Consider the following 25,988-nt stretch of genomic DNA (forward strand, 5'->3'; position numbering starts at 1 on the left):
CATGTCTGACTCTCTGTGACCCCATTTGGGGTTTCTTGTCAAAAATAACAGAGTGGTTTGCCATTTCCTTCTCCAGATAATTTTACACATGAGGAAACTGAGGCACACTGGGTCAAGTGACTTGCCTGGGGTCACACAGCTAGTAAGTGTCTGAGATTTGAATTCAGGAAGATGAGTTTTCCTGCCTCCAGACCCACCGTGCCACCTAGCTGCCCCAATAAAAACTTATTAAGGTGGGGGGTGGATGGCGAGGGAAGAGGAGGCCATATGCAGGATATAAATTCAAATGAAACGTTCAAATGAAATTCAGTTGGAGGAGAAAAACAATTCTCAAGCAATTATACAGGAAGTGTAAGTGCTATTTATTTAACACAATAAAGACAATCTAGAGTAAGATAAATCTGATTTTCCCCCCACATACCCTATACTCTAGCTAGATAACTGGATCTCTAGCTGGTCCTGCCTCCTTTTAAATCACACTGTTCCTCACAGTTGGCAATAAATACACTTTTCTTCTACCTCATTTTAACATACTACCTGCTAAGACAGGTCATACGTAGTCTCTCCATAGAGCCATCTACATTCCTTGCCCCAGTAATGATCCTTCACTTACGAAGTTCTTTATTCCTCTTCTCACGCTTATGTATAATTTCGTATCGTAGTTATTTCTGTCATATCCCTGCACCACTCAGTTGTGAGCGTTCTACAAATAGGGACCTATTTCTCAACCTTTTTTCTCTCCTACTACTTAGCTCATAACCGCTACTAGTAAGTATTTGTTTAGTTTCCTTTGGCAGATTGGTGAAAATGTTTCCAACACTACTCCTTTTGTGTCCCTTCACAATTTGGCTAAATACAGCAACAGTAGCCTGAGGGTGACATTTAATTATAGGAATAAAGGGCCTAGAAAGAACATAATCCCTATTCCTTTATGCCCCAGCCCAAAATTCATTTTTATCTAAAGGCTGTTTGCATCCTCCCAACATACTACACTTGCCCACTGGTCAAATAGCACTTTAGAAAGGGCAGGCATCGATACAGTGCTTATATAATTTCCTCAGGAATCAGTAAGTTAAAGTAATAAAAGTAAATCAACAAGTCACTATCATATGTATTACAAAACTAGCAGAAAAAAAAAAACTATAAAGTCATAGATTTAGATCTGGAAGTAACCTCCACAATTGAACAATGTACTAGATTTAATACACTCTTGAAGTAATTTAGGTGCTTTATACTTTCAAGGCACTAGGGATGCCAAAAGATCATGCGATCAAAGGAGCTTATCATGGGGACCCTCTCTAAAGTCCTTCCTCTTGATTCTTACTCTAGACCACTATATACTGGACTAATCCTTGGAAGGTGGGGAGGTAATAATCTAGTTGAGAAACAAGACTAATATATAGGAAACAAACTGATAAATGAGTACTAAGTGGAGGGGGTACGTATTGTAAATACAGTTGAACTGAGAATAGGTGAAGAGCTAAATATATTGATATATAGAGTTAAAAGAAGTTTGATGACATGTTTATGAAGGAGTTAAGGTTTGTATTAAACTCTGAATGGGAAAATTAAAAATAATGGAGTGAGGGTGAAGTATGAGACAGAGAAAAGGGACTAGCATGAGCAAAGGCATTCCAGATAAATATTAGCATAGTGTATGGAGTGCTTTGGTTTTAGCCCTTCAAGAACATAGGATAGTACCAAATTAAATAGGCTTTTCCAAGCTAGCCTGGGAACCTTACATCCCCAATTACAAAGCACTTTTCGGGGGGGGGGGAATACATTCCAAGTTCTAAAGAGCTCGATCTTAAACTTTTAAATTGTACAGGCATAAATTAGCTACTTACAATCTGTGTATCTGATGTAACCTTTTGCTGTAAGACTCGAAGATAGGCTTCAGTTCTATCATCCACTTCAATCCTAGGAAAATCATTAGTTTACATTCAGAAAGCAGCAAAAATTAAAGATTCATGTAATTGTAGGGCAGACGGAATTCATACAAATCACATTAACTTAAGATTTTACATACTGAGAAATGATCCATGAAACCCAAAGTTGAAAAGAAAAATTAAAAAAAAATACATTAAGGACACAAACCCAAACTTCAACAATAATAATAATAGCTAAGATTTATGCAGCACTTACTATATGCCAGGCACTGTGCTAAGCACTTCATGATTATATCTCATCTGATCCTCACAACAACTGGGAAGTTAAGTACTGTTATTACCCCATTTTAAAGTTGAGGAAACTGAGGCAAACAGAGGTTAACTGACAGGTATCTTAGGCTGGCTTGAACTCAGGTCTTCCTGAGGCCAGGCTGGGTGCTCTCTCCATCGTGCCATCTATCTGTGCCCAAAATAAATGCTGCTAAAATATGGGAAGTTTGTTTTTTAAAAAAAATGCCTTAGAAATAAAGGAGATGGGAGCAATTTTCCAGTAATGAAAAATTAATATTTAATAACAATAACAAACACACTTTAAATGCTACAACTGTACTCAAAGCATCACATTCCTCATATTCTAAATAAGGAATTTCTGAGTACCAGCCTGTCCACATTCATTACTAACTTCCAACAACTGTCAAAATGCTTCATCTCTTTTTTTTTTGTGCAGGAACTAAGCTCGGCCAGAATTATGCAGAGTTAACAAGTATCCGGATCCAATGTTTTTCCTTTCAGTCAGCTTGACTTCAGACACAGTATGACTCGGAAGTCGAGGGTAACCATCTGTCAGCAAAAGGACTTTATACTTAGGACTGAAGGAGTTTTTCTTTCAAACGGGTGCCCATCCCATAGCTTTCCATTGGGCTAGAGGTGGCAGTGGTGTGGGCCCATAAGACCATAAAGGTATTAACAGAAGGGAAAGACTGATTCACTGATTCTTTCTTCTTTTTGTCCCAGGCGATGACAAGCAAATAGCTCTTCTTTAACTTAACTTTCTTTTCCTTGGCAAAGATGAAGCAAAGGCCACTTAGAAAGAGGGGCTTCATGGTGATGCTAATTTTTCCTTTTAAGTTTAAGTGGAAGAATTGTAGAGAACTCATTTTTATTCAAGCTCTTCTTATAGTGTATGCAAAAGATCAAAATGATTCAAGTTTATGTCATCAACACAGTTAAGAAAATAAGCTGTTGAGGAGGCTCACAAAAATTAACATAGTTGTCTTCATTCAGTGACCCAGATGTTATCAGTTTCATACTCGCCACACAGTCATTTTTTCATATTTATCATTAGAAGATTAAATAATATCATGGAAATAATAATCATAATATGTATTTACATAATCTCTATAAAATTTATATAATCTTTGAATAAATTATTTTAATGCTTACTTATAAGTACTGTCACCAAAATATCAATAGATCTGTTGAACATGTGCTGCTTATATTTGATAATCATTTGTTTTAAGGGAAAAGGGAACATGAGCTTCATATTTTGTAATAAGTTATTAACCTTTCAATATTATGATACTCAAAATGTTTTCTCTAGGCCTTTAGGAAGCTAAATTCCAAAACATCAGTACAGTATTTCTCACTTTTCAAACATATCTGAAACGGGTTTTCCATTATTTCTTCAGGTTTAAATTTAGTGTAGTGTACTAATAGTCAACATCCAAAATCTGAGAAAGTTGGAATTTATTTAAAATTGTACTTACATTATTGCTTTTTTCATTTGTATGCCCATGGCAGGTGTAACTTTAAATAGGTTTTGTATTAGTGAATTGGCAGCCTCATAATTTCTTCGGGTATAAATCAATAACCAATTATCTAGTGGTTTGACACTAATTAATGGAGCACCTCTTGTTTCTTTTGACCAATCTGCAAATTGTGGATTGTAGTCAAACTAGAAGAGAAAATTTGAAAACAAATTATAAAAGCAAGCTGTCACCAGCTAAACTGTATTTAAGTCCTACTCTCATAAAAGCTATGGTTATCATGGTTTACAAAAGAACATTTTATTCCTAAGTGTGTCTAAAACTGATTTAATATGCAACAAAATTAATAAAATTGATTTAAAATTTTCAGTTCTAAGGTAGTACTGTTCTTAGACACTACCTTCTTTAATTCAGACATCATTATTTTTATTATGACTTTATTATGTAGAAAATAGCTAGAACTGTTACAAAAATTTTTGCTTTTCTAACCTACCGTTTTCCTTTTAAAAGTAGGATATATAACCTGTGTTTTGCAATATAAATTAGCACTTTAAAAAAACCCTATGTGATCCTTGAGAAAAGATATCCTGAGAATTCCCCAAACCAAGTTTAGTTGCGATTCTGTAAATCGACCTTTTTGATATACTATTATAAAAATAATTGCAGCAAAGCACTATACATATATCATAAGCAGCTAAGAACTGTTTGGTTAAAAAACCACTTATCACTATATTTTACAGAAGCTAAACTAATCTCATAAAATGCTGTATGTCATATCAAGTATTTAGAACTTTCTTCTTAGTATCCTGATGTAAGTGGCAATCCCTCCAAATCTTTACCACCACCCTCCCCATTTTAAAAATCAGCCTTGTGCCTAAAGTACATTCTGTCCTGTACCCTTACTTGGAAGGCAGGGCAACAATTTCTTTGGCCAAAGTGTGCAAAAAATCCAAGGTATACAGGGTAGCAGTGCTAGCTGTGTTCCTGACACAATGTTTGAAAAGATCTACTCTACAATCTAAGTTCTAATAATCCCTTTTCTACCATGTCCCATCCTCCACCCTCTCATATTCTTAAAGAAGAATAGTCTTCTAACTTTGTAAAGTATATGACTGAATTCAACTATTTTACTTTTAACCAAATTGACTTTATAGAAAGCAGCTTAGGAAATCTTAACTGTTTTTCCTCCTTGGTGAATCTTTTCTGCTTGCAGTATTCTTCCTGAGAATGACAGTAAGTTGGAGTCAAAGCTCAAACCCCAGTCACGAAGCTCCTTCTGAACATTGTCATCTCTGTTAATTTAGAATATTAGGACACAAAAACAAATCAAAACAATAAGCTATAGCCCCAAGGAAATTATTAGGGTCAGCATTTTTAGATTTTTTTTTTCTTCAGGATATTTTTTATTTTCACAGAAGTAACCACAAAATACCTTATGTATTTGCTATCATCTTGTTTCATTTTGCTTCCTCTCATGTTTTTGATCCCTCAGGTTGCTTACTTCTACTGAATCATCCATGCAAAGCTGCTTAATTACTAGATTTGTCTAAATAAATTCTGCTTTTCTACCCTACTGTGCTCTATCCTGGGCAGACCACATCTGAACTATTGTGTTCAATTCTATACACCAAATTAGGAAAGACATTGATAAGAAGGGGAAGAACCACAGGAGGACAACCAAAAGTGATGAAAGGCCTCGAGTCTATGCCATGTACAGCACTGGCTAAAAGACCTGAGGATTTTAGTCTAGAAGAGATTCGAACACATGATTTTTCATACATATAACAAACATATGTACTTGACCCCAAGGGAAGAACTAGAAGAAATGAATGGGAGCTGCAAAGAGGCAGATTTAGTTTTCATAAAAGGATTAGCTACTGCAAAAGCTACTTGTCTTGTTGGGCATGTTTTCGATTATGTGTTGTACTGAGGTCCTTTCTAACTCTGAAATTCTATGTGATACTTCACTCACTAAATATATTGAGATTATTTAAGTGAAATTCTGACAAATTATCATATATTGTAATCACTGATGAATATAAAAATTTTATTTAATAAGTCATTTAGCCCATTATATTTTTTTTCAGGACACCTACTTGTGAATATAGTCAATGAGTCTTCCAACTTCACGTTGCCTTTGTTCTGGTGTCAGTCTTGTATGAACAGCTAAATCTTTCATCACATTAAAATCATTGCGCATTTTATCAGTTAGACCTTTAAATGAAAATATGTGCAGATATGTTTAAACAAAAGTATTTCTTTACTTAGAAAATTAGGAAAATGGGCGAAGAAGGGGAATAGAGTAGTAACAGTAGACACAGAAGAAACTGAAGGAGCTGAGAAGCAGGAAGCACAAATAAGGTTAATTCATGTCTTTCAAATACAGAGGCCAGAAAATTTTAAGGAGTTAATTAACTCTAGAAAAACTAAAGTTAAGTACAAAGTAAGCTAGTCATCTCTCTCCAGAGCAAATAAAATTTAATACCTGTGAGGAAGCAGAGTTCAGGCATGAGCAAAGCAGGTCCTGGTAATATACCACCAGGGCCCCTCCTCCTCTTAGGCTGGCTGACCAAAACTGGCTGTTTTAAGTCCGTGATTTCTGTGTTATATTGCTATTTAATAGAAGCAAGAAAGACTTTTTAAAGACCATTAACAAATATCCTTAGTAATAGTCACAATAACAAGCAAACTTTAGTATACTTTTGAAAACAAGAATGCATGCTAATAGCTATCTTAGTTTGTATACCTTGGAAATAATGTCACTTTTTTCCCTATGTATTTTCATGGCCAAAAGACATACTAGAATGCTCTTACCAATAGCCTCACTGAATACTGAGACAACTAACTGCAAATACTAGTTATGTAAAGAAAAGTTTTTGTGGTGTTATGGAGTTAGTAGTCAGGAGATCTACGTTTGAATCCCAGTGAAGTGGGTCACTTAACCTCCTTGGGCATCATTTTACTTCTAAAATAAGGGAGCTGGACAGTCACTAAAGCCTTCCAGCTCTAAATCTTTAAGAGATACCATGTCTTTGTTTCACAAGTCACATGTCAAACTTATACTCTGAAGTTTTCGTCTTCACTATCCTCCTTGTCCAAGTCTATTCCAATTAGAGTCTTAGCTTCTTTAAAAGGAACTTAACTCTAATGCTCTTTTTAAGGGAGCCTATACTGTGAAACCAGGTTATAGGCATTTTAATACTAAGTCCTTCTAATACTTGTAATAGAGAGTCATATTGTACATTAAAACAAACAATGAGATGATATTCCATGTGCATCATAAAAAAGCAAATATATAAATTGCAGACTATTTTTTAAATGGCCTATTGTAAGTAAAAAAACATTTTTAATGGTAGATACTGATGTATCTCTGTATATTCTTATATGACAAACTTCCTCTTGGATTCTCTCAACTGTAATTCCTAAATTCTAAGGATATCTTCAAGGCCAAATTCGGGTAGTTTTCAAAGCTTTTGACAGTAAATTATGCCTGTTCACTTTCTCCAATTTCTGTAAATACTTCTTTCTCACCCAATTCCTATGCCTTTAGCAATTTTGGTGATTTATTCTGTGTGGTTGTATCAAGCCACTGAGGAATCTCTCAGGGAACCATCTTGTCTCCCTTAGTTTTATCACTACTCATATGTTGTCATATGTCAATTCACTGGACTTCCCACCACTCCAGTTCAGATTCATACAACACTGTCTACAACACATTTAACCAGTTATCCCCAATAGCTAACTTGACTAAGTGTTCCTTTCTTCTTAGTTTTGCTTATTCAGTCTCACTAATCTTGAGAGAGATTAAAAAGTTTCTTACTTATGGGTCTTAATTCCTTATATCCAACCCATTCTACCCAAGTGCCACTTCTTCCTTCCTTCCTATGATTTCATTGTTAAGGAAAATTCCTGGATGAGCAAACCCCTTTTACCAATGCAGACTGCACCTTTGCTACAACATTGAAGCTCAGAAAGTTGTCCAGAGCACTGAGACGTTAAGTGAGCCCAGTCACACTAACAGTGTATCACAGACAAAGCTCGAAATTAAGGTCTTACTTGCTCCAAGGCCCGCTCTCTATCCAATACACCTGTGCTGTCAAACTCAAACAGAAATGGGGGTAATTAAACTGTACATAAGGCTCCCTGTGGGCTGCATGTTGACTTAGTTTTGAAATGTAATATCTATATTTTGTTTTATTTTATATTAATTTTGTTAAATTTATTTTAATATGGTTTGGGCTACACTTGGGAGTGTTGTGTGTCACGTTTTAGACACCTCTGCGTTATGCCATGCTGATTCTTCTGTCACAGTTACAGAACATCAGAGTTGGAAAAGACCTCAAAAATCATATAGTTTCATCATAGAGCAGGAATCCCATTTATAACATTCCTGATGTTATCTAGCCTCTCTCCTTTAGACCCCAATAACAAGCTACTCACTATCACTTATGACAGCTCATTTTAAATAGTTTTCTTAATGTAAAGATGAAATATGCCTATACACCAACTACTTGTTAATCCTTCCAAGAGACAAATAAAACAAATCTGATCCTATTCCAAAGAGTCCTCCAAATACTTGAAGGTTACAGGTATCTTCCCTAAGTAGTTCTCTCTTCAACCTAAATATTACTTACTACTTATTTTCAACTGATTTCTTTATTGTATAGTTTCACATCTTATCATATCTGGGTTGTCCTCCAGTTTGTCAATGTCAGGGCACTGCCTACACCCAAGATTCGCAGCCACTGAAGAATATATAGTAATGTCTAATAATAATATAGTAAGGTCTAATCATCCACCTTCTCACAACGAGTAATGTCCAATTGTTGTGACTGATGGATCAAAATGCCTTCTAGACCACCCATACCTTTCTCTCTGCTATAATTTCAAGGCTTTATTAAGGAAGGAAAGGAGTAGCTGAGGAACACTTCTATATTTCTACCATTACCACCTTAAATCAAGGCTTTGTCATCATCTCAGGCCTAGAAGGCTTAAAAAAACAAAACATAAACCTCTAATGCTAGTCCCCATTGCCCCTTTGTTAATTAAGCCTACCTATAGTTATCACAGACAGCTAGGTGGTACAGTGGATATAGAACCCATGGGGTCAGGAAGATTCATCTCCCTAAGTTCAAGTCCAGCCTCAGACATTTACTAGCTAGGTGACCTTGGGCAAGTTACTTAACCCTGTTTGCCTCAGTTTTCTCATCTATAAAATGAACTAAATAAGAAAATTGCAAACCACTCCAGTATCTTTACCAAGAAAATGCCAAATGGGGTCAGAAAGAGTTGGACATGATTGAAATAGCTGATCAATAACAGTTATCAGTCAGTATAATCAGCTGTCCTAGTGTCCCCACTCTTCCCTTACAAGTGGCTTTTTACATCAAGTTAGATCTGTTCTAAGTCAGGCTAGAGGAAAATCTTTCTGGAATGCTTGCATAGATGACCTTGATATCTGCATAAATTCTAGCCTTGAACCTAAAACTTTTCAACATCCATTTTGTTATTTACACTTGTTTCTAAAATGTCAAAAATATTACCCCTCACCCTTGCCATATTCACTCAGACAGCCCTGGAAAACTTTGTATATTGGACCTTATCAAGTATTCATTTAATTGAATAAACTTTAAGTGCCTATTAACCAGAAAAGAGAGATTTCCCTAGCTCTCTCTCACTGTCCCCTTTGTCATCACCACCAAAATACCTTTGAGTTGAAAATTACCTATGAGATGAAAAAAAGAAACAACTTCATTTATCTGGCATCCCTGAAAAAGGAGTTACATGGAACCAGGTTTTTCCAGATAACGGAAGTTTATGTTTCTAAGTAACAAAACGTTTATTTTAGCCCTTTCTGATGGAACCCATTCTAAGTTTTATTACTCACTAGCCTGCTTTTTCAAAACAGTCTGGTGAATACTTAATTCTTTTTTTCTGATGACAAAAAGTCATTATTATTGCAAAATATCCTAAAATAGAGGGATGACTCTCAAGGGTTAGTTACTCCAGTGCATTGACTACTCCATGAATTGTCTGTCTCCAGATTGCCATGCTTTGGGGCTTTGCCTTTTTATGTTTTCTCCTCAATGACCAATGTGCCAACTGTTAGTTCTTGCTGCTTTAAGTGTGCATATGTCTCTAGCAGTCTCATTTTCATCAGCCATGGGCTGGGAAACCAGACAACTAAACTCAACATGATAGCTTTGTGGCTAAGAAAATCATAATAAACGAGCACCAAGTGAAGAGTCTCAAGGCACATGAGCTTTATGACAGTGATTGTGGCTGCTCGGAGGCCCTTCCTCTTCTTCCTAGATAGCTGAAACTGCTGAAAGGTGACATCCAGATAAATAAGGTACTAATGCATCTTACTGTGTAGGTGTATATATGCATATGTTTTTATTCTGTGTATATCATTATAACCTACCTTGAGATCATAAATGAGAAAAAAAGGGAATCACATAAGTTTCTTAAAGCTTATTTTTATACCTTTCTGTAGTAGTCTAAAAAGCTGATTTCAGAGCCATCTGCTTTTTTAAAGGTGCTTCTTGGATTCTGCTCCCAGTCAATATCATCTACTCTATAGGTTTTATTGTTGTACCTGTGAAGTAATTCCAGGAATTTCAATAATCCAGAAGTGACAACTGCAAACTTTTACTATAAATAAGATTAGGCAACTGAATGAATAGTAGCTAAGTGGTTCTTCTGATTTAAAAGCTCTGAGGGTGATGAAATTTTAAATTAAAAGGTTGGTTTTTTCCTAGAGAAATTTTTTTTTTAGTTAGCTCTAAATGCAATATTTAAAAGACCCAGAAAGAAAGACATTCTGAAGAAGCTGTTATGGATAATTGAGGGAGGTGGCCACTGTGAACTAACACTCTAGAAAAACAGGCCATTAAAGATGTTCTGATGATGTTGCTTTTGCACTTCAAAGTATATGTAAGACGTACAGCAAGGCAGTCCTTTAAACAAAGCTACGTAATTCTGAAATGGGCCAAAGGGGACAACTATTTCTCCCTTACTTCTGTACTCCTTCTCTTAAGAATTTAACTGTCCTGTCAGCCACAGGTGTAGTCAGTACTTATGAAGAGAACATGTATTAAGAGTAACGCACCCTTACTGTGAAGAATTTATGGAAAGACTTTAGAAAATTATAAAGTAAAAGCAAACGGAGCTTTCTCACTTGGTAAGAACGATTAATCCTATTAATTCTTTAGAGACTTGTTCTTGAAATCGGTGTTCACCAAACTGTTGATACAGGCTGAGCATAAAATCTAAAACAGTTTCACTTCGAAGAACCTTATGGCTTACATCAGTGCACAGCATAATATTATTCTCATACTGAAGAATAGAGGTAGTGAATCCTGGCCAAATTACCAACCTGTAAAAGAGTGTAAAAAATTTTTAGAGGCTTTATTGTAAATGCATAATACTCTATCTTAAATTTACACATGACCCATAATCCAGATTTCTTTCACTTCTTTTCTATGCTTTACATCCGTGAAAGCTTTTAAGTTTCATTCAGTACTCTGATTAGTCCCTTTAAACCATCATTAGGTTTTTTGGGGGCGGGAGGGAGAATGTCAAACTTATTTCAAAATCATTTCCACAGAGGGATATATAGTAGATGAACTGTTTAACAGTTCATCTGAAAGACTGGAAGGAAGGGTAGTATTTACTGACCTGCAAATTCAAAATGACTAGAAATTGTGTTATAGTAGCCAAAAGAGCTAGTGAAATCTTAAGTCTGCCCCTCACTAAGTGTCCTGGTGATCATCTCATTCTACCCTGGCCCAGTCAAAACACATTATCAAGTATTATGTTCTGGTCACTATTTTTTAGGAAAGATTTCACTAAGCTGGAGAACATATAGAAGAGTGTGAAAAATATGAAGATTCTCAAGATCATGCTATAATCATACTGGTTTAAGAATGTTTAGCTTGGGAAAGAAAGGATTCAATAGAGACATGGTAATTTTCTTCACATATCTGAAAATCTGTCAAAAAGGGATGAGAGTTAAATTTTTTTCTGCTTGGTCCAATAAACCAGAACTAGGAAGAAAAAAAACACACATTCAGGATTAATATAAGGAAAAACTTCCTAGCAAAATTAGAGGTGACCAAAGGGGAAATGGTCTACCTCCAGATGTGGTGAATTTCCCTTCACTAAAAGTCTTCAATTAAAAGCTAAGGGCCAGTTGATGGAGATAGTGTATGTAGGAGGGTAAACTGTTCAGGTGGCAGTCGGATGGATTAGAAATCTGAGGCCTCTTTTAATTCTGAAATCACAGATACATAGCCCAAGACACTACAGCCTCTTGGCTGTAGGGTCAATTCATCCCACCCCTTCAATTGGCATATGCAACAACTTAAGCACAAACAGTTAAATGTCTTGCCCCAAGGTCACAAGTAGAGTATATGGGGTAACGAGATTCCATCTCAGCCCACATCTCTCAACTCCAAATCCTTCCACTTCATGTGTTGCCTTTTGGCAGATCCTTTGATTCTGACCAATGTAAGAGTTTATAAAATGAACTGTGGCTAGATTAATGTCAAGTAGTATAATGCACTGGTAATGTCATTTTAAAAGTTTACCTAATCAGTGAAAATAAAAAGCAGCAAATATTCAGGTTTAGTGGACTAATTTATCTTATGATTTTGGCTGTTAAATCCATATTGTCTTGAGACATCCAAAAATTTACAAGATTTGGCCAGAGTTTATAAATTTAGCACTTGTAGTATTAAACTACTTTCAATCAACCTAAAAGGCCCTTTGCTGCCCTTCCTGCCTTATGATTCCTTCCTCACCTTACCCTCAACAAAAAAGAATAAAAATTTTAAAATCCTATAATGTGGTACCAGCAACCTAGATTTAAAAAAAGAAGACTTCTAATTTATACTTGATGTATACCAGGAAGCTGAACATGTCATTAAACTTTTAATAGCAGAAACAGACTGAAAGACCTTTGGGCTCACACTTCAGTGCTTTGGGCCTTTTTCCTCATCTGAATAAAGGGCGTATTTAGTAATTAGGTAGTCTAACTCTATTCTGGCTCTAACATTCTAGGGTTCTACTATGAGCTTTTTTATCTAATAGTTCCTACACTTGAAAAATACCCATCAAATAAGATTTTCATTTCCAATCCCAAAATATCTAAGATATATACTAACCTATGATTTGGGATATTAATCGGATCACTTGGATTATAATAATTACGTCCAATTTGTTGCAAATTCATGATCTTCAAAAGCCTGGAAATAAAAAAATCAGAAAAGTTTTAATGGCATTGGTTTTACTTTATCATCCTTGGTTACTCAGTATTGCTACACTGATCCTACATATATGCTGGTGGATCTATGATATCAATTGCTGTGTGAGCTTTCCTTTTTCCTACAATCAACTTATAATCTCTCCAACCTTTGTGATTCTTGGTCATGGCAACTGAAGATCCCAAAGAGCTACATACTAATCTTAAAACTATCAACCTCATTAATGAGACAAATTCAGACAACTCTGTGATACCACGTCACATCCACCACACTGGCCAAAGTAATCTAAAATATCAAAACTAAATGCTAACAAGGTTGTGAAGAAACAGGTATATTCATTATTAATTCCTAGAATAACTGCAAACTTGTACAACATTTTTGGAAACCACTCTAGCAGGATGTGGTAAAAATAATCCTACCCTTTAACTCAGGTCTATTTATTGAGAATACACCCTGACAGGGTTATCAGAAACAAACCAAAAAAGAGTCATCTATTTAAAGTCTTTCCTAACAGCGTCATTTGTAACTGAAAAACTTAGAATCCACCTAAACATCAAATGAGAGAATAGCCAAATAAATAAGATGTGGTACATTAATGTAACAGAATATTACAATTAAAACCAGTAAGTGTAAGGAATAGAAAAAAAATCTTTAAATAATATAAAATGTGGGGCAGCTAGGTGGCTCAATGGATAAAGCACTGGCCTGGAGTCAGGAGGACCCAGGTTCAAATCTGGCCTCAGACACTTGACACTTACTAGCTGTGTGACCCTGGACAAGTCACTTAACCCCACCGCCTAGTGGAAAAAATATAATCTATCTACTGCACCACCTAGCTGCCCATGAAGATTCATTCAGCATTCTCAGTAAAAGACACTAAATATAGTTTTAACAAACCTTCTGAAAATAATGTTATAAAACTGTAAACAAGTTGGCGAAGTAGGTGGAAGTTCATTTGTTAAAGTGATTGTTATCTTCACAGTTTCTCCATTCCGAATCTGACTAAACACGTCTGTAACCTGTGAAAAAGCATGAGTAAATAAAGCCTTTATTAAGCACTCACTATGTGCACCAAATACTGTGTTTAGAATATGCTTAGACTAATACTTGAGTACTGGGAATGCAAACAGTAAAAGACAGTTCCAGCTATCCAGGAATCCAAAATCTAATTTAGGGGGTGAGGTGGGGAGGAGAATAGCACATGATACAAAGGCCCACAAATCCAAAGGATAAAATGATGGGGCAGAGGCAAGGCCCCAAGGTTCTTAGATTACATAGGTAGTTAAGGTGAAATGCTGGGGGCCTAGAAGGCAGATTGAGTATCTTAAAAGGCAATGGCGGGGAAGATGGGCAAAGCCTGGTGGTCCTCTGTTTCATCAAAAGGAACTGAATTCTTGACTCTCAATTTATCCAAGCCCTGTGAAGTCAAACAGTAAGAGCAAAAGAAGTGGCAAGAAAGTAGGATGCCCCTGATGATGGCAGCTTTTCCTGCAGTCCAAACATCCTGGATGGATTTTGGGACAACCCAGGCTGAAGACAGGATGGCAAGGCATTAGAAAGACTTCTATTAATAGTTAATTTTTGAAAAGGAAACAAAGTCTCACAGCATAATATTAAAGAACTGTTCTCTTAGATTTTCTTTTTTTGGAGTTGCCTTTTTTTAAATCATGCTTTCATGTAAAAGGACATGATCTATAAACTCCCAAATATTCCCATTTACGTAGTACTTCAACATAGTGTTAACAAAGAATGACATCAAATGTGTAACCCTAATATCAATAATGGCGTTTTGGCACTATAAATTTTATGCCTTTAAAAAATCCAAAATAATGGTAAGTTTGTATTACAATTCAATTTTAATATCTGAAAATTATAATTAGAGAACTTACTTGACCTCCTGGGCAACTCTTTAAGATTATAAGTTGCAGAAAGGTTGCTGATCTGCATTGGTAGAAAGAGATCCTTAATTAAGAGTTCCCTATATATCAATATCACAAGATGGATTTTAAAAAAAGTTAGGACTTTGCCTTTAATTCCAAATTTCCATTATGGGATCCTTTCGGTATTCTCTTAAACTGATATAATATTCTGAATTACCCAGCATCACAACTAGTGATTTCCCCTAACTTTAAAAAAAGTGTTTTTGATATCAAAAAGCATTAAAAATATCACAACCTTATTTTGTAGTCTTTTGGGTAGAAATAATATTGTTCCATCAAAAGCATGACACCTTCCTATTAGTTCTTCATGTTGAAAAAGTAAAGCTGAACGGAGTCTTCTGGCTTCCATTTGTGGGTTATAGCCAACATGATACTGATACAAAGCCCACTGGGGACGAGATGTCAGTCGAAAGTGGTTTGTGCTTAATCTTACTACAATGCCTGAAGAACCTGAAAAATAGAGCAACAGGTTATCCAATTATGAAATTTTTAAAGTGCTCATTCTTGCCTGAAACACATTTCAAATAAAAATCTAAGTAGATCATTTTATTTAAAATAGGCAAAAAAACCAAGAGTATAGTCTCAGATATATCCAACTCTTTAAAGACAACTACCTCATCCATTTATCCATTTATTTATTAAGCAGATACAGAAATTTACTCCCTAAGCAATTAAGCCTACTCAAAAGTGTAATATTATTAACACATATACTTGCCAAATAATCTCACTATAGTGAAAGATCTAGCCAATGGCCCACTAATTTCATATAGTATTAGAAACAACCAATGGCAAAGCAAAGAATTTTTAACAATCTCTCATAATCATGAGATGCGATTTGACATGTTTATTTCAAAACAAGATGTGAGAATTCTTGTTTGTTTTTCCCCAGGACAAATAGGGTAAGAGAAAAAAAATAAATAAATATAAAAATGGCAAACCAAGAACCTTCATACCATCTTGTCTGCTTTGCAATGCATATAATATCAAATTGCAAATGGAAGAGAGAAAAATGGGATACTACAATTTTATAGTCACATTTATTATTTAATAGATCCTTTCTGAACTTGTGTGTACCTTAACAGACTTGATGCAGCCTTCTAAAAGGACATTCCTTAAAGCTGACATACCTGTTTTTGACTCTTTAACATGTTCTAAATTCTGTCTGGTATTCACCCCAAGGTCATGGAAATCTCTTCGACGGCCTCCTCTCTCCCCCAAAGATAGCTCCTGGAATCCCACTGAAATCTGAAGCTCTTAATGATTTTGAAAAATAAAATTATACATTAGTAATAAAGCCACCCAAATAGAAGTAAGGAAATACATTAATTTCTCTAATGCTATTAAAACAGATCCCTGAAAGCAGCTGAAATACTCAGAGCAATATACAGCTGGTCTTTATCAACACTGCTCCAGTTATCTGCTGGCAAAATAATCAATAAAATAAAAATAAAACCTTAAGAATTTCTCAATCTTTAGAAGACATGACTTCAGAAATGTGTAATATCAAGATACCATCTCTGAAGACCTTTACAATTTTTGTTTTCTAGTCTAAATTATATTATTTTCCTTATTATACACTAAAACATTTATTACAATGATAGCACTGAACAGCAGTTTTCTAAGTAGTAGAAAGCCAAAAAGCCAAGGTAACACTTTAAAGGTATCAAAACTTCTGCTGTTATTGCTTTGTTCCTTTAGAGGGAATGTATAACAGTGGTGAGTTTGAATGGAAATTTGTTCAGTATGTGCCCAATATCTTTGTCAAGTAACTTCTCCCCAAATAAGTGTAAAGATTTATGAATAAAGATAATTCTTCACTTTTTTTTTTTACCACCAGATAACTGACAAGGCCTCATGTGCTGTGCTTAAAACTTTTTAAATGGGCATTTTCTAGTTTTCTCCTAGATTGAACTTTTATTTCAAATTTGTGCTATCAGACCAATCCTAGTTTAAAAACTAATAGTCATGTGGGTAAAACATTAACAAGTGCTACAGGCAAGGTTGTGTTTTAATTTAGAGATTGGGAAGATTCAATTTAATTAATGTTTTTCATATAAAAAAAGAATATTCTTTATGGGTCTCATTTCTTTACCTTCTTAAAACTATTTGCCATTGGATGGGAAAGGGGCCTAATGTAAACATGCTTGGCAAAAATCAAAACCATTGCTCATAGCTGCTCGTGGCCATATACAACAATTCTATGGACTTACACTCTCAACAAGGGCATTTTTGTACCTCATTATAGGATGTAACAAACATGGTGATTTTCTGTGCTTAACATTCCACAGGTAATAATGCAACACTCCAGCTATCTGTCATCTTTCAAATACATGAAAAGTCTACCTCCTTTAACCCTCGATAATACTATTTATGTCACTTCAATGCTGTTAATATACCACAGTCTCCTTATACCCACCATCTTTCTCTCCCCTTCCCACTATGATTCAGTTACATATACAATACTGTTTCATTCAATCCAAACATTTAGTAAGGGATTACAATGTGCGAGGCATTGGGGATACAAAAATAAAGTAATATAGTCCCTGTGCTTAAAATCTTAAATTCCATATTGAGGAAGAGCAAAGGAGAATATGATATACACAGATAAGCATATATTACAAGTGAGATAAATTAATACAAGGGGAATCTGATGAGGGTATGAGGGCAAAGGAGAGATCGGGAATCAGGTTTCACTGAGGAGGCAGCACCTAAGAATCTTCTTCCTTTATGTCTCATTTAAAGACAGATTTAGAGGAATACATGCCAAGTATGGGGGACAGCCTGCGTAAATGTTTGGAAGTAGAAGGATATGTCCATTTGGAGAATAAGCTAGTAGTCCAATATGGCTGAAATATGGTGTTTGAAAGAGAAACATATTAAATAAAGCTACAGAGCTAAGCTAGGACTAGATTATGAAAGGATTTAATAAAATGACACATATATATTTTTTTGGTCTGTAGACATTAGGGGATCTTAGAGGGAATAATATGAATGTGAAAGATAGTTTGGAAACTAGACAGGCTCATGTTAGGGAGGTAAGAAGCTGTTACAGTTGCCCAGGCAAGAGGCAAATTAAGTTGCTGAACTGAGATTAAACTCCTCTTCCTAACTGAAAAAGCACTGTTTTCACTGAATGAAGCCAATTTCTTGAAACCAAGTTAGGTCATCGCTAGCTCTTTCTTTGTATTCCTTATGTATATACAGATCATTTACCTTTCTATTCATGAGCAAGGAACAGAATTCCTTATATGTCTGCTATGATATGGCTCTGTACAGGAAACTCCCAATGATGTAACTCACTCTACCAAAGCAGACTAACAACTCTTCTACAATTCAGAGAGTATCCTGGGGGCACAGAGAGGTTTAAATGACTTGCCATGTTCAACCAGTGCCTAAAAGTCAAATTATATATTAAACATTCTATTCTCCAACTTCTCTTCCCCCAAACAAAACAACCCTATGAATCTTCCTGACTGAATTTTTTCTATGAGCAGTTCTTTCACCTAGTTTCCCAAGTTCAAAAATTTTTAGACTCTATTTTTTCCCCTGCCTTATAGCTAAGCTATTAACAGTTTTTTTTAATCTTATCACCTACAAGTAACTAAATTGTACAAAACCTTTGCATATTGGCCCTCTTTTACCAACCATCTGTAGATACACCTCTTAATGAGTTTTCTCACCTCTACTTTCTCCCTTACCATCAATCCATCCTTCATAATGCTGCCACAGCAAGCTTCCTTTCTTTGTACATAAACTTGCTCTTAACACACTGCTCAAAAATCTTCATTGTCACCACCCATAATGCCCAGGGACTTCTAGTCAGGACACTAATTTTCTGACGACTTCAGGGAAATAAAGTTGACTCCGGAGGCAATGTAATGTAATACAATTTGACTTAGAGGTATAAGCTATAGGCAAGGAGCTCAGGATTGGGGAATAATCTGAATAGGTCTGAAGGAAATGACATGGACAAGGAGAGATCACTGAGAAACCCACATCAAAGGTTCAGAAGAAAATGCTAACAAGAGATGACTTTATAAGTAACAAAATTTATCTAGAATAACAAAAAAGTCAAGCACATCAAGGGAAATAATGGGGGGGAGGGGTTGAAGGAAGTAAATGGACCTAGCGAAACCATTTCTTACTATATATAATAATACACGCACACTATAAAGCAGTAATTAAATTTTTTTGGTATTGTTAAGAATAGAAAAGTTAATCAATTGAACAGATTAGATAAACATGACCCAGTGTTCAATAAACCCAAGGAAATCAACTTTTAGGGTTAAAAACTCCCAGATTTGACAAAAACTGCTAGGAAAACTGCAGTGATCTGGCAGAAATTAGGTTTCAGCCAACATTTTATATTATAATAAATTCTAAATGAAAGGAGATACTTTGTGACTATGTCTTGAGGTGGGGATTCTTAGCTAAAAAGTGACAAAGGTGATCATCACAGAAGATAAAATAGGCAATTATTACATAAAATATTAAAACTGTTGTATACGCAAAAAAATTAGAAGGGAAAATCTTCAGAGAAAATTTCTCATATACATCTGGATATCCAACAAATATAAGGAATATATTTATTTATAAATAAATAATTATATATCATAGTATTATATATGTATCCAAAATATATAAGGAATATATGACAAATATATTTAAGAATAAGCACCATTCTTCAATAGGTTAAGTGGTTTAGAACAGCCACTTTCCATTTATTTTAAAAGCAAGCTATCAACTAACTTATGAAAAAGTGCTCCAAATCAACAGTAATAGAAGTATACATTATAATAATTTCTGTGGTTCTACACTTCACACCCATCAGATTTGCACAGATGACAAAAAAAGGAAAATGGCTATTGTTAGGACAGGCTAGAGAGGACATCCACATTAATCCACAGTTGATACCACTCTGAATTGTCACTAAGCTAAACAAATCCTCTGACTTGCAATATCACTATTATGCATATACCTCTAAAGAGGACAAAGAGAGGGAAAGTATACATCTGTACAAAAATACTTACTGAAACACCTATTGTTGTAATAAATAACTTTTAGATGTAACTTCTGACACTGTTTCAGTGTGCCTTCTTCCTGGCATTTCTCCCTTCTTTCTTTCAATGATGGGGGGGTTTTTTTAGTATTTTTTTTAAATTTTAACATGTGTTTTTAAAACTTTGGGTTACAAATTTTCTCCTTTCCTCCCTCCCTACCCACCCTCATTGAAAAGGTAAGCATCTTGATACAGATTATAGATGTGTAGCCATACAAAACACTTCCACAGTAGTCATGTCAAAAACTAAGTATATTTCCCTTCATCCTAGCTACCCCCCATTTATTCTATTCTTTTGACCCTGTCCCTCCTCAGAAGTGTTTGCTTCTGATTATCCCCTCCCCTAATCTGCCTTCCCCTCTATCAACCCCCTGCTTTCTTGTCCCCTTCTCCTCTTATTTTCCTGTAGGGTAAGATAGATTTCCATACCCCATTGTGTATGTTATTCCCTCCTTAAGCCAAATCCTATGAGAATAAGATTCATACATTCCCTCTCACCTTCCCCCATTTCCCCTCCACTGGCTCTAAAATATCAGGGCAGTTTTCCTTGATAATTTCTTGAAAGATGATGTCTAGGCTCTTTTTTTGACCAAGACTTTCAGATAGTCCAGTAATTTTTAAGTTCTCTCTCCTGGATCTGTTTTCTAGGTCAGTTGTTTTTCCAGTGAGATATTTCACATTCTCCTCTATTTTTTTCATTCTTTTGGATTAGTTTTACAGTGCCTTGATTTCTCATATAGTTGCTAGCTTCCAAATGCTTCATTCTACTTTTTAAAGAAGTATTTTCTTCAGTAAGTTTTTGGACTTCCTTTTCAAATGTGGCCAATTTTGCTTTTTAGGGCTTTCTTCTCCTTTGGCTTTTTTGGACCTCTTTTGCCATTTGGGTTAGGCTGTTTTTTAAGGGGTTATTTTCTTTAGTATTTTTTTGAGTCTCCTTTAGCATTACTCTCAGTTTTTTCTCTACTCTTACTTGCTTCTCAAAATCCTTTTTGAACTCTTCCATGGCCTGGGACCAATTCATATTTTTCTTGGAGGCTTTGGATGTAGGAGCTTTGGCTTTGTCTTCTTCTTCTGGTTGTATGTTTTGATCTTGTCACCAAAGTAAGATAATATAGTCTGACTCTTTTTGCGCTGCTTGTTTATGATCCCAGCCAATTACTTAAGTTATAAACTCTTTGTTAAGGTAGGGGTCTGTTTTCAGTGTGGAGAATGTACTGTCCCAAGCTTCAGGGGTTTTATGCAGCTGTTTTCAGAGATACTTGTAGGGACCTGTAAATTTTCAGTTCTTCCAAGGTGCCATGAATCAAGGGCGAGGTGTTTTCTCTTTTCCTGTCCTGTGCTCTGCTCTACGAGTGACCACAAGAATTCTTTTCTGTCTTGGAACTGTGAGGAGGATTTCCTTTCCACAGCCACTACAAGCTCCACCACGCCAGCGCTCGTCCTCACCCCAGGACCGCCACCCAGAACTATGACCCATATCCAAGCACTGGCAAAGCAAGAGAATCCTGCATCAGCAGACAGATCCCTGCAATCCCCCTCTGATCAGCCACTCGATTCCCCCTCAGGCTGTGGGCCAGAAGCTCAGAAGGCAGCCACCGCCCTGAGGCCAAGTTCTGGGAATGGGGCAGGGCCCCTGTGCTTCTCTCTCTCACCACATAAACAGACTTTTCCCACTAACCTTGTAAGTTGTCTTTGGCATTCATGGGTTGAGAAGTCTGGAAACTGCTACAGTTGCCCACGATTCAATCCTCTGAGGCCTGCTCCAGGTTCGCTGCAGCCTGCATGCCCACGCCACACTGCACTTCTCTGCCAGCCCTGCACAATATACCTTTCTGATCAACCATCCAGGTTATCTTGGGCTGGAAATTTGTTTCACTTTGTCTTTTTGTGGGTTCTGCTGCTTTTGAATTTGTTTAGAGCCATTTTTATAGTTATTTGGAGGGGTCTGGGGAAGAGCTCAAGCAAATCACTGCTTTTACTTTGCCATCTTGACTCCGCCCCCCCAATAAATAACTTTTAAAAGTGTCAGGTTGGGAAGTGGCTGAACAGTGTAAAAATAGTGCTTTACTGTTAAAAATTATGATTATAAAGCATTCAAAGCAATTTGAAGATTTGCACAAACTGATACCAAGGTGAGCAAAACCAGAAGACTGATTTGCGCAACAATCACAGTCAAGTAAAGGAAAACGACTGTGGAAGGACTTCAGAGATCCAGTGAACACAATGACCAATCATGACTCAACGTGGTCATTTCCCCAGACCTACTTCTCCAACCTCAAAAAACTCTCACTTGATCCCTCCATTCCTCCAAGCTAGTGTCCCATCTCTCTCCTGCCTTTTTGTGGCTCAATTCCTGGAGGAAGCCATCCAAAATCAGTGCCTCCACTTTCTATCTTCTCATTCTCTTCTTAACACACTAACATTCTGGATTTGGACCTCATCATTCAACTGAAACTACTCTCTTCAGAAATTATTCTTAACTGTTAAATCTAATGACTTTTTCTCAATCGTCATCCTTAATGACTTCTCTGCAGCCTTTGACAGTGTCAATCAGTCATTCTCTTCTCCAGATTTTCCTGATCCTGGTTCACCTAACTCAGTCTCCTTTGATGGGTTTTCATGGTGTCCCACAAGATTCTCTATCTGGAAGTCCTCTTTTCTCCCTCCAAACCAGGGCTTTTTAAACTTTTTCCACTCACAACCCCTTTTCGCCCAAGAAATTCTTCCACAACCCCAGGTATATAGGTATATAAAATAGATATACATCAAACATTTACTGATACTAAATCATAAAAAAATTTATTTTAAAACAATTCTTTGGTATACATATAATTTTACCATTTATTAAAGACAAAAGCAAATTTGCATACTAATGAGATGGATGTACTTATTTATTTTTTACATAAAGAATTAAATCTTGACAGAATATCTGATACTGTAAGACGCAGAGCATGTTCAATGTTTTTCACAGTTGATCAATATTTTGATCTTACAATCGTCAATGCTGAGAATGCCGCTTTGTGTAAATATGTAGTACAAAATAGAAGTGTGTTTAGGGACGTTTCAGAAATTGTTGGAAATTCTGTCCTAATCCCAAGCCAAAATTCTTTTAATGACTTTTATATGTACAGTAAAAACACTGCAATTCATAACATACAGTAGTTTCGAATCTGAGCCAAGGGGTTTCTGGCAGCGTTCGTTTGCACTGCATGATGTGAAGGCATGTGCAATGCAAAGTGCACATGTTATATGTTCAGAACCAAGGCTGCAGTGAAGTTACACAATGCAACATGATGGCAAGCACTGCCAGAAACACCTCAGCTTCATCACATGTTTAATTTTGAATTTTTGGCTGGTTGCACATTCAAAAGCTTTTTACAATTGCCAAATTTTTCGTGACCCCCACCTTCAGTTATGCAACCCCATATAGGGTTGCAACCCACAGTTTAAGAAGCGCTACTCTATACTATTTGATTTGATGATCTTATCATCTCCCATGAATTCAATTATCATTTTTATGCTGATGAGTATCAAATTTACTTATCCAGCCCAAATTTCTGTGCTGATTTTCAGAACTGCGCTCCAACTGCCTATTGTATATCTCAAACTAGATGTCTTGTAGACATCTGAAACTTAGCATGTCCAAAACTGAATTATCTTTTTCCCCCAAACCTTCTCCTCTACCTAACTTCAGTATTTACAGTACTACCATTCTCCCACTCACCCAGACTTACCACCTCTCTCTTTCCCACTTATGTCCAATCTGTTAGCAAGGCCTGGCAATTTTGTCTTTGTAGCATCTTTTGCATGTGCCCCTTACTCTCCTCTGATACTGTCACCATGCTAGTGCAGATCTTCATCATCTCACACCTGGACCATTACAAATAGTTTACAAGTTGCCTTCCCTGCTACAAGTCTCTTTCCACTCCAGTCCATCTTCCACCAAACTGTCAGAGCTATCTTCCTAATAATATGCAAATCTGACCATGTCATTCCTCTACTCAAACTTCAGTGGCTCTCTATTGCCTCCATGATCGAATATGAAATCCTCTTTTTGGCCTTAAAAGTTATTCATAATTTTTCCCCTATCCCCTACCTTTCCAGTCTTCTCACGTCTTCCACACTACATTCCTCCCCCTGCATACTCTGCAAGCCAGTGACACTAACTTTCTTCGTGTTCGTTATACAACCTACTCCATTTCCCTAATCTAGGCATTTTAACTGGTTGTCCTCCATTCTTCAAATGCTCTCCCTTCTCATCTCTGCCTCCTGGCTTCCTTCAAGTCCTAGCTAAAATCCTACCTAACAGGAAGCCTTTACCAATACCCTTTCGTTCTAATGTCTCCTGTGGAGATTATTTCCAATTTATCCTGTTTATAGTTGTTTGAATTGTTATTTGCACGTTGCCTCTAATTAGACTTGTAAGCTCCTTGAAAGCAGAAACTGCCTTTTACAAACTCTCTTTGTATCCCCAATACTTAGTATGATTCTTGGTATGTAGTAGTTGCCTAATACATATTTAGTGACTGACTGGCAACTAACATATATTCTCCAATTCTCCAGTAACATCTCCAATAGATAAGTGGTCAGAGGATCTGAACAAACAGTTCTCAAAAGAATTGCAAATTATTGACCACCAAATGAAAGAATGCTACAAATCACTGATAAGAGAAACGCCAATCAAAATATCTCTTAGGTTCTGCCTCACACATAGCACATTATTAAAGGTGACAAAAGAGAAGAATAACCAAAGTTGAATGGGTGGTAGAAAGATGGGCACATTAAAGCACTGTTGGCAGAGCTATTATTATTCCAAAGAAGTGACTAAAAGGTCAGTACCCTCTGACCCAGAAATTCCACTGCTGGACATATACTCTAAGAAAGGTCCCATTTACACCAAACTACTTATAGCAGCACTTTCCATAGTGAAAAAGAAGTAGAAACAAAATAGTCGCCTATCAGCTTGATAACGGCTAAACATATTATGGTATGTGAAGGTGATGAAATATGACTGCATTATGACTTAAGATGATGAATAAAGAGAAACAATGGTGAGCTCAAGCCAGTTCATCCTGGCTCATGAGAGCCGATTACTAAATTTTTACTGTGAACATTTTACTTCTCATAAACAAATATTACAAATTATGGCTTAATTTATCATTTTGTTGCTTATCTAGGCTTAAGAAAGTGATGAAGATAAACGTTAATTATGAAGATTCAACTTTAAAATACATAGTGCCTACTTTTTTTTTTCCCCTGGAGAGCCAGTTAAACATTGTCCAGCATACTCCTGCTGAGAAACATGGGAAGATTTATATGAAGTGAAGTAGCCAGAACCAGGAAATCAGTAATACATAAATTACCACAGCAATGTAATGGAGAGAACAGCAGTAAAATAACTCAAAACTAATGCTGTGAAGCTGTATCCAAACTTGGCCCCGAAGAAAAGATGAGAAAAAGTACTCACTCTCTTTCTTTTCTCGGGTGGGGCCCAATTAATAGTAAGTGTGGAATATTGCAGAAAGTTGACTTTTTTTTGATGTGTGTTAGTTTTGCTGAATTCTTGTTTCTTTTTATTATTATTTGTCTTAAAGGATGGCTTTGTGGGAGAAGGATGGACACACTGGTAAATGTAAGTGATATGAAAAAAAAAATATATATATATATATATATATACACGCACAAATTTTAAAGTAGGAGGGAAAACCAGAAGAGAAGAAAGAATCGAAATATATTAGGAAGGATTTACTCAGTAGTGTCAAAACTGAACTGGGAGGAGAACTGGGGGAAAAAAGCAGTCACTGGATTTAGTCATCAGTAGTCCTTTTTGACCTTTTAGGAGCATTTAGAGTTAATATTTTTCAAGATCTAAGCATCGTTTGAAGGCAGATGGGAAGCAGGCCATTAGCTTGACCCATCCTGCCTAAAACCTGCCATATTAAATATTAAATAAATATTCCCACACCATGAGACCACACACACTGACCTTTTGTGGGCCTATTTACTCACCTGTGAAGGGACTGAACTCAAAATCTCTTAAATTCTTCTTAATTCTAGTGCCTTCCCTC

General features: G+C 36.1%; 1 protein-coding gene and 1 long non-coding RNA gene across 4 annotated transcripts in view; one reads left to right on the top strand and one right to left on the bottom strand.

The window, feature by feature from the left end:
• Window positions 1–25,988, top strand: part of LOC110220359 (uncharacterized) — a 277,070-nt gene that overhangs the window by 57,601 nt on the left and 193,481 nt on the right. The gene's annotated exons all lie outside the window — the stretch shown is intronic.
• LOC110220357 (piwi-like protein 1) overlaps window positions 1–25,988 on the bottom strand; it is a 44,921-nt gene that overhangs the window by 13,309 nt on the left and 5,624 nt on the right. For both annotated transcript variants that reach the window (XM_021004365.2, XM_021004364.2), the window contains exons 4-14: window positions 15,989–16,114; window positions 15,097–15,311; window positions 13,819–13,940; window positions 12,823–12,903; window positions 10,836–11,033; window positions 10,142–10,253; window positions 6,141–6,267; window positions 5,752–5,869; window positions 4,833–4,947; window positions 3,656–3,843; window positions 1,848–1,920 (exon numbers count right to left, since the gene is read on the bottom strand). In XM_021004365.2, coding sequence (XP_020860024.1) covers window positions 1,848–1,920; window positions 3,656–3,843; window positions 4,833–4,947; window positions 5,752–5,869; window positions 6,141–6,267; window positions 10,142–10,253; window positions 10,836–11,033; window positions 12,823–12,903; window positions 13,819–13,940; window positions 15,097–15,311; window positions 15,989–16,114 — 1,475 coding nt within the window. The remainder of the gene's footprint in view (window positions 1–1,847; window positions 1,921–3,655; window positions 3,844–4,832; window positions 4,948–5,751; window positions 5,870–6,140; window positions 6,268–10,141; window positions 10,254–10,835; window positions 11,034–12,822; window positions 12,904–13,818; window positions 13,941–15,096; window positions 15,312–15,988; window positions 16,115–25,988) is intronic.

The sequence above is a fragment of the Phascolarctos cinereus genome, unplaced genomic scaffold (assembly GCF_003287225.1).
Source record: "Phascolarctos cinereus isolate Bilbo 61053 unplaced genomic scaffold, phaCin_HiC Scaffold_4;HRSCAF=312, whole genome shotgun sequence".
Taxonomy (NCBI): domain Eukaryota; kingdom Metazoa; phylum Chordata; class Mammalia; order Diprotodontia; family Phascolarctidae; genus Phascolarctos; species Phascolarctos cinereus.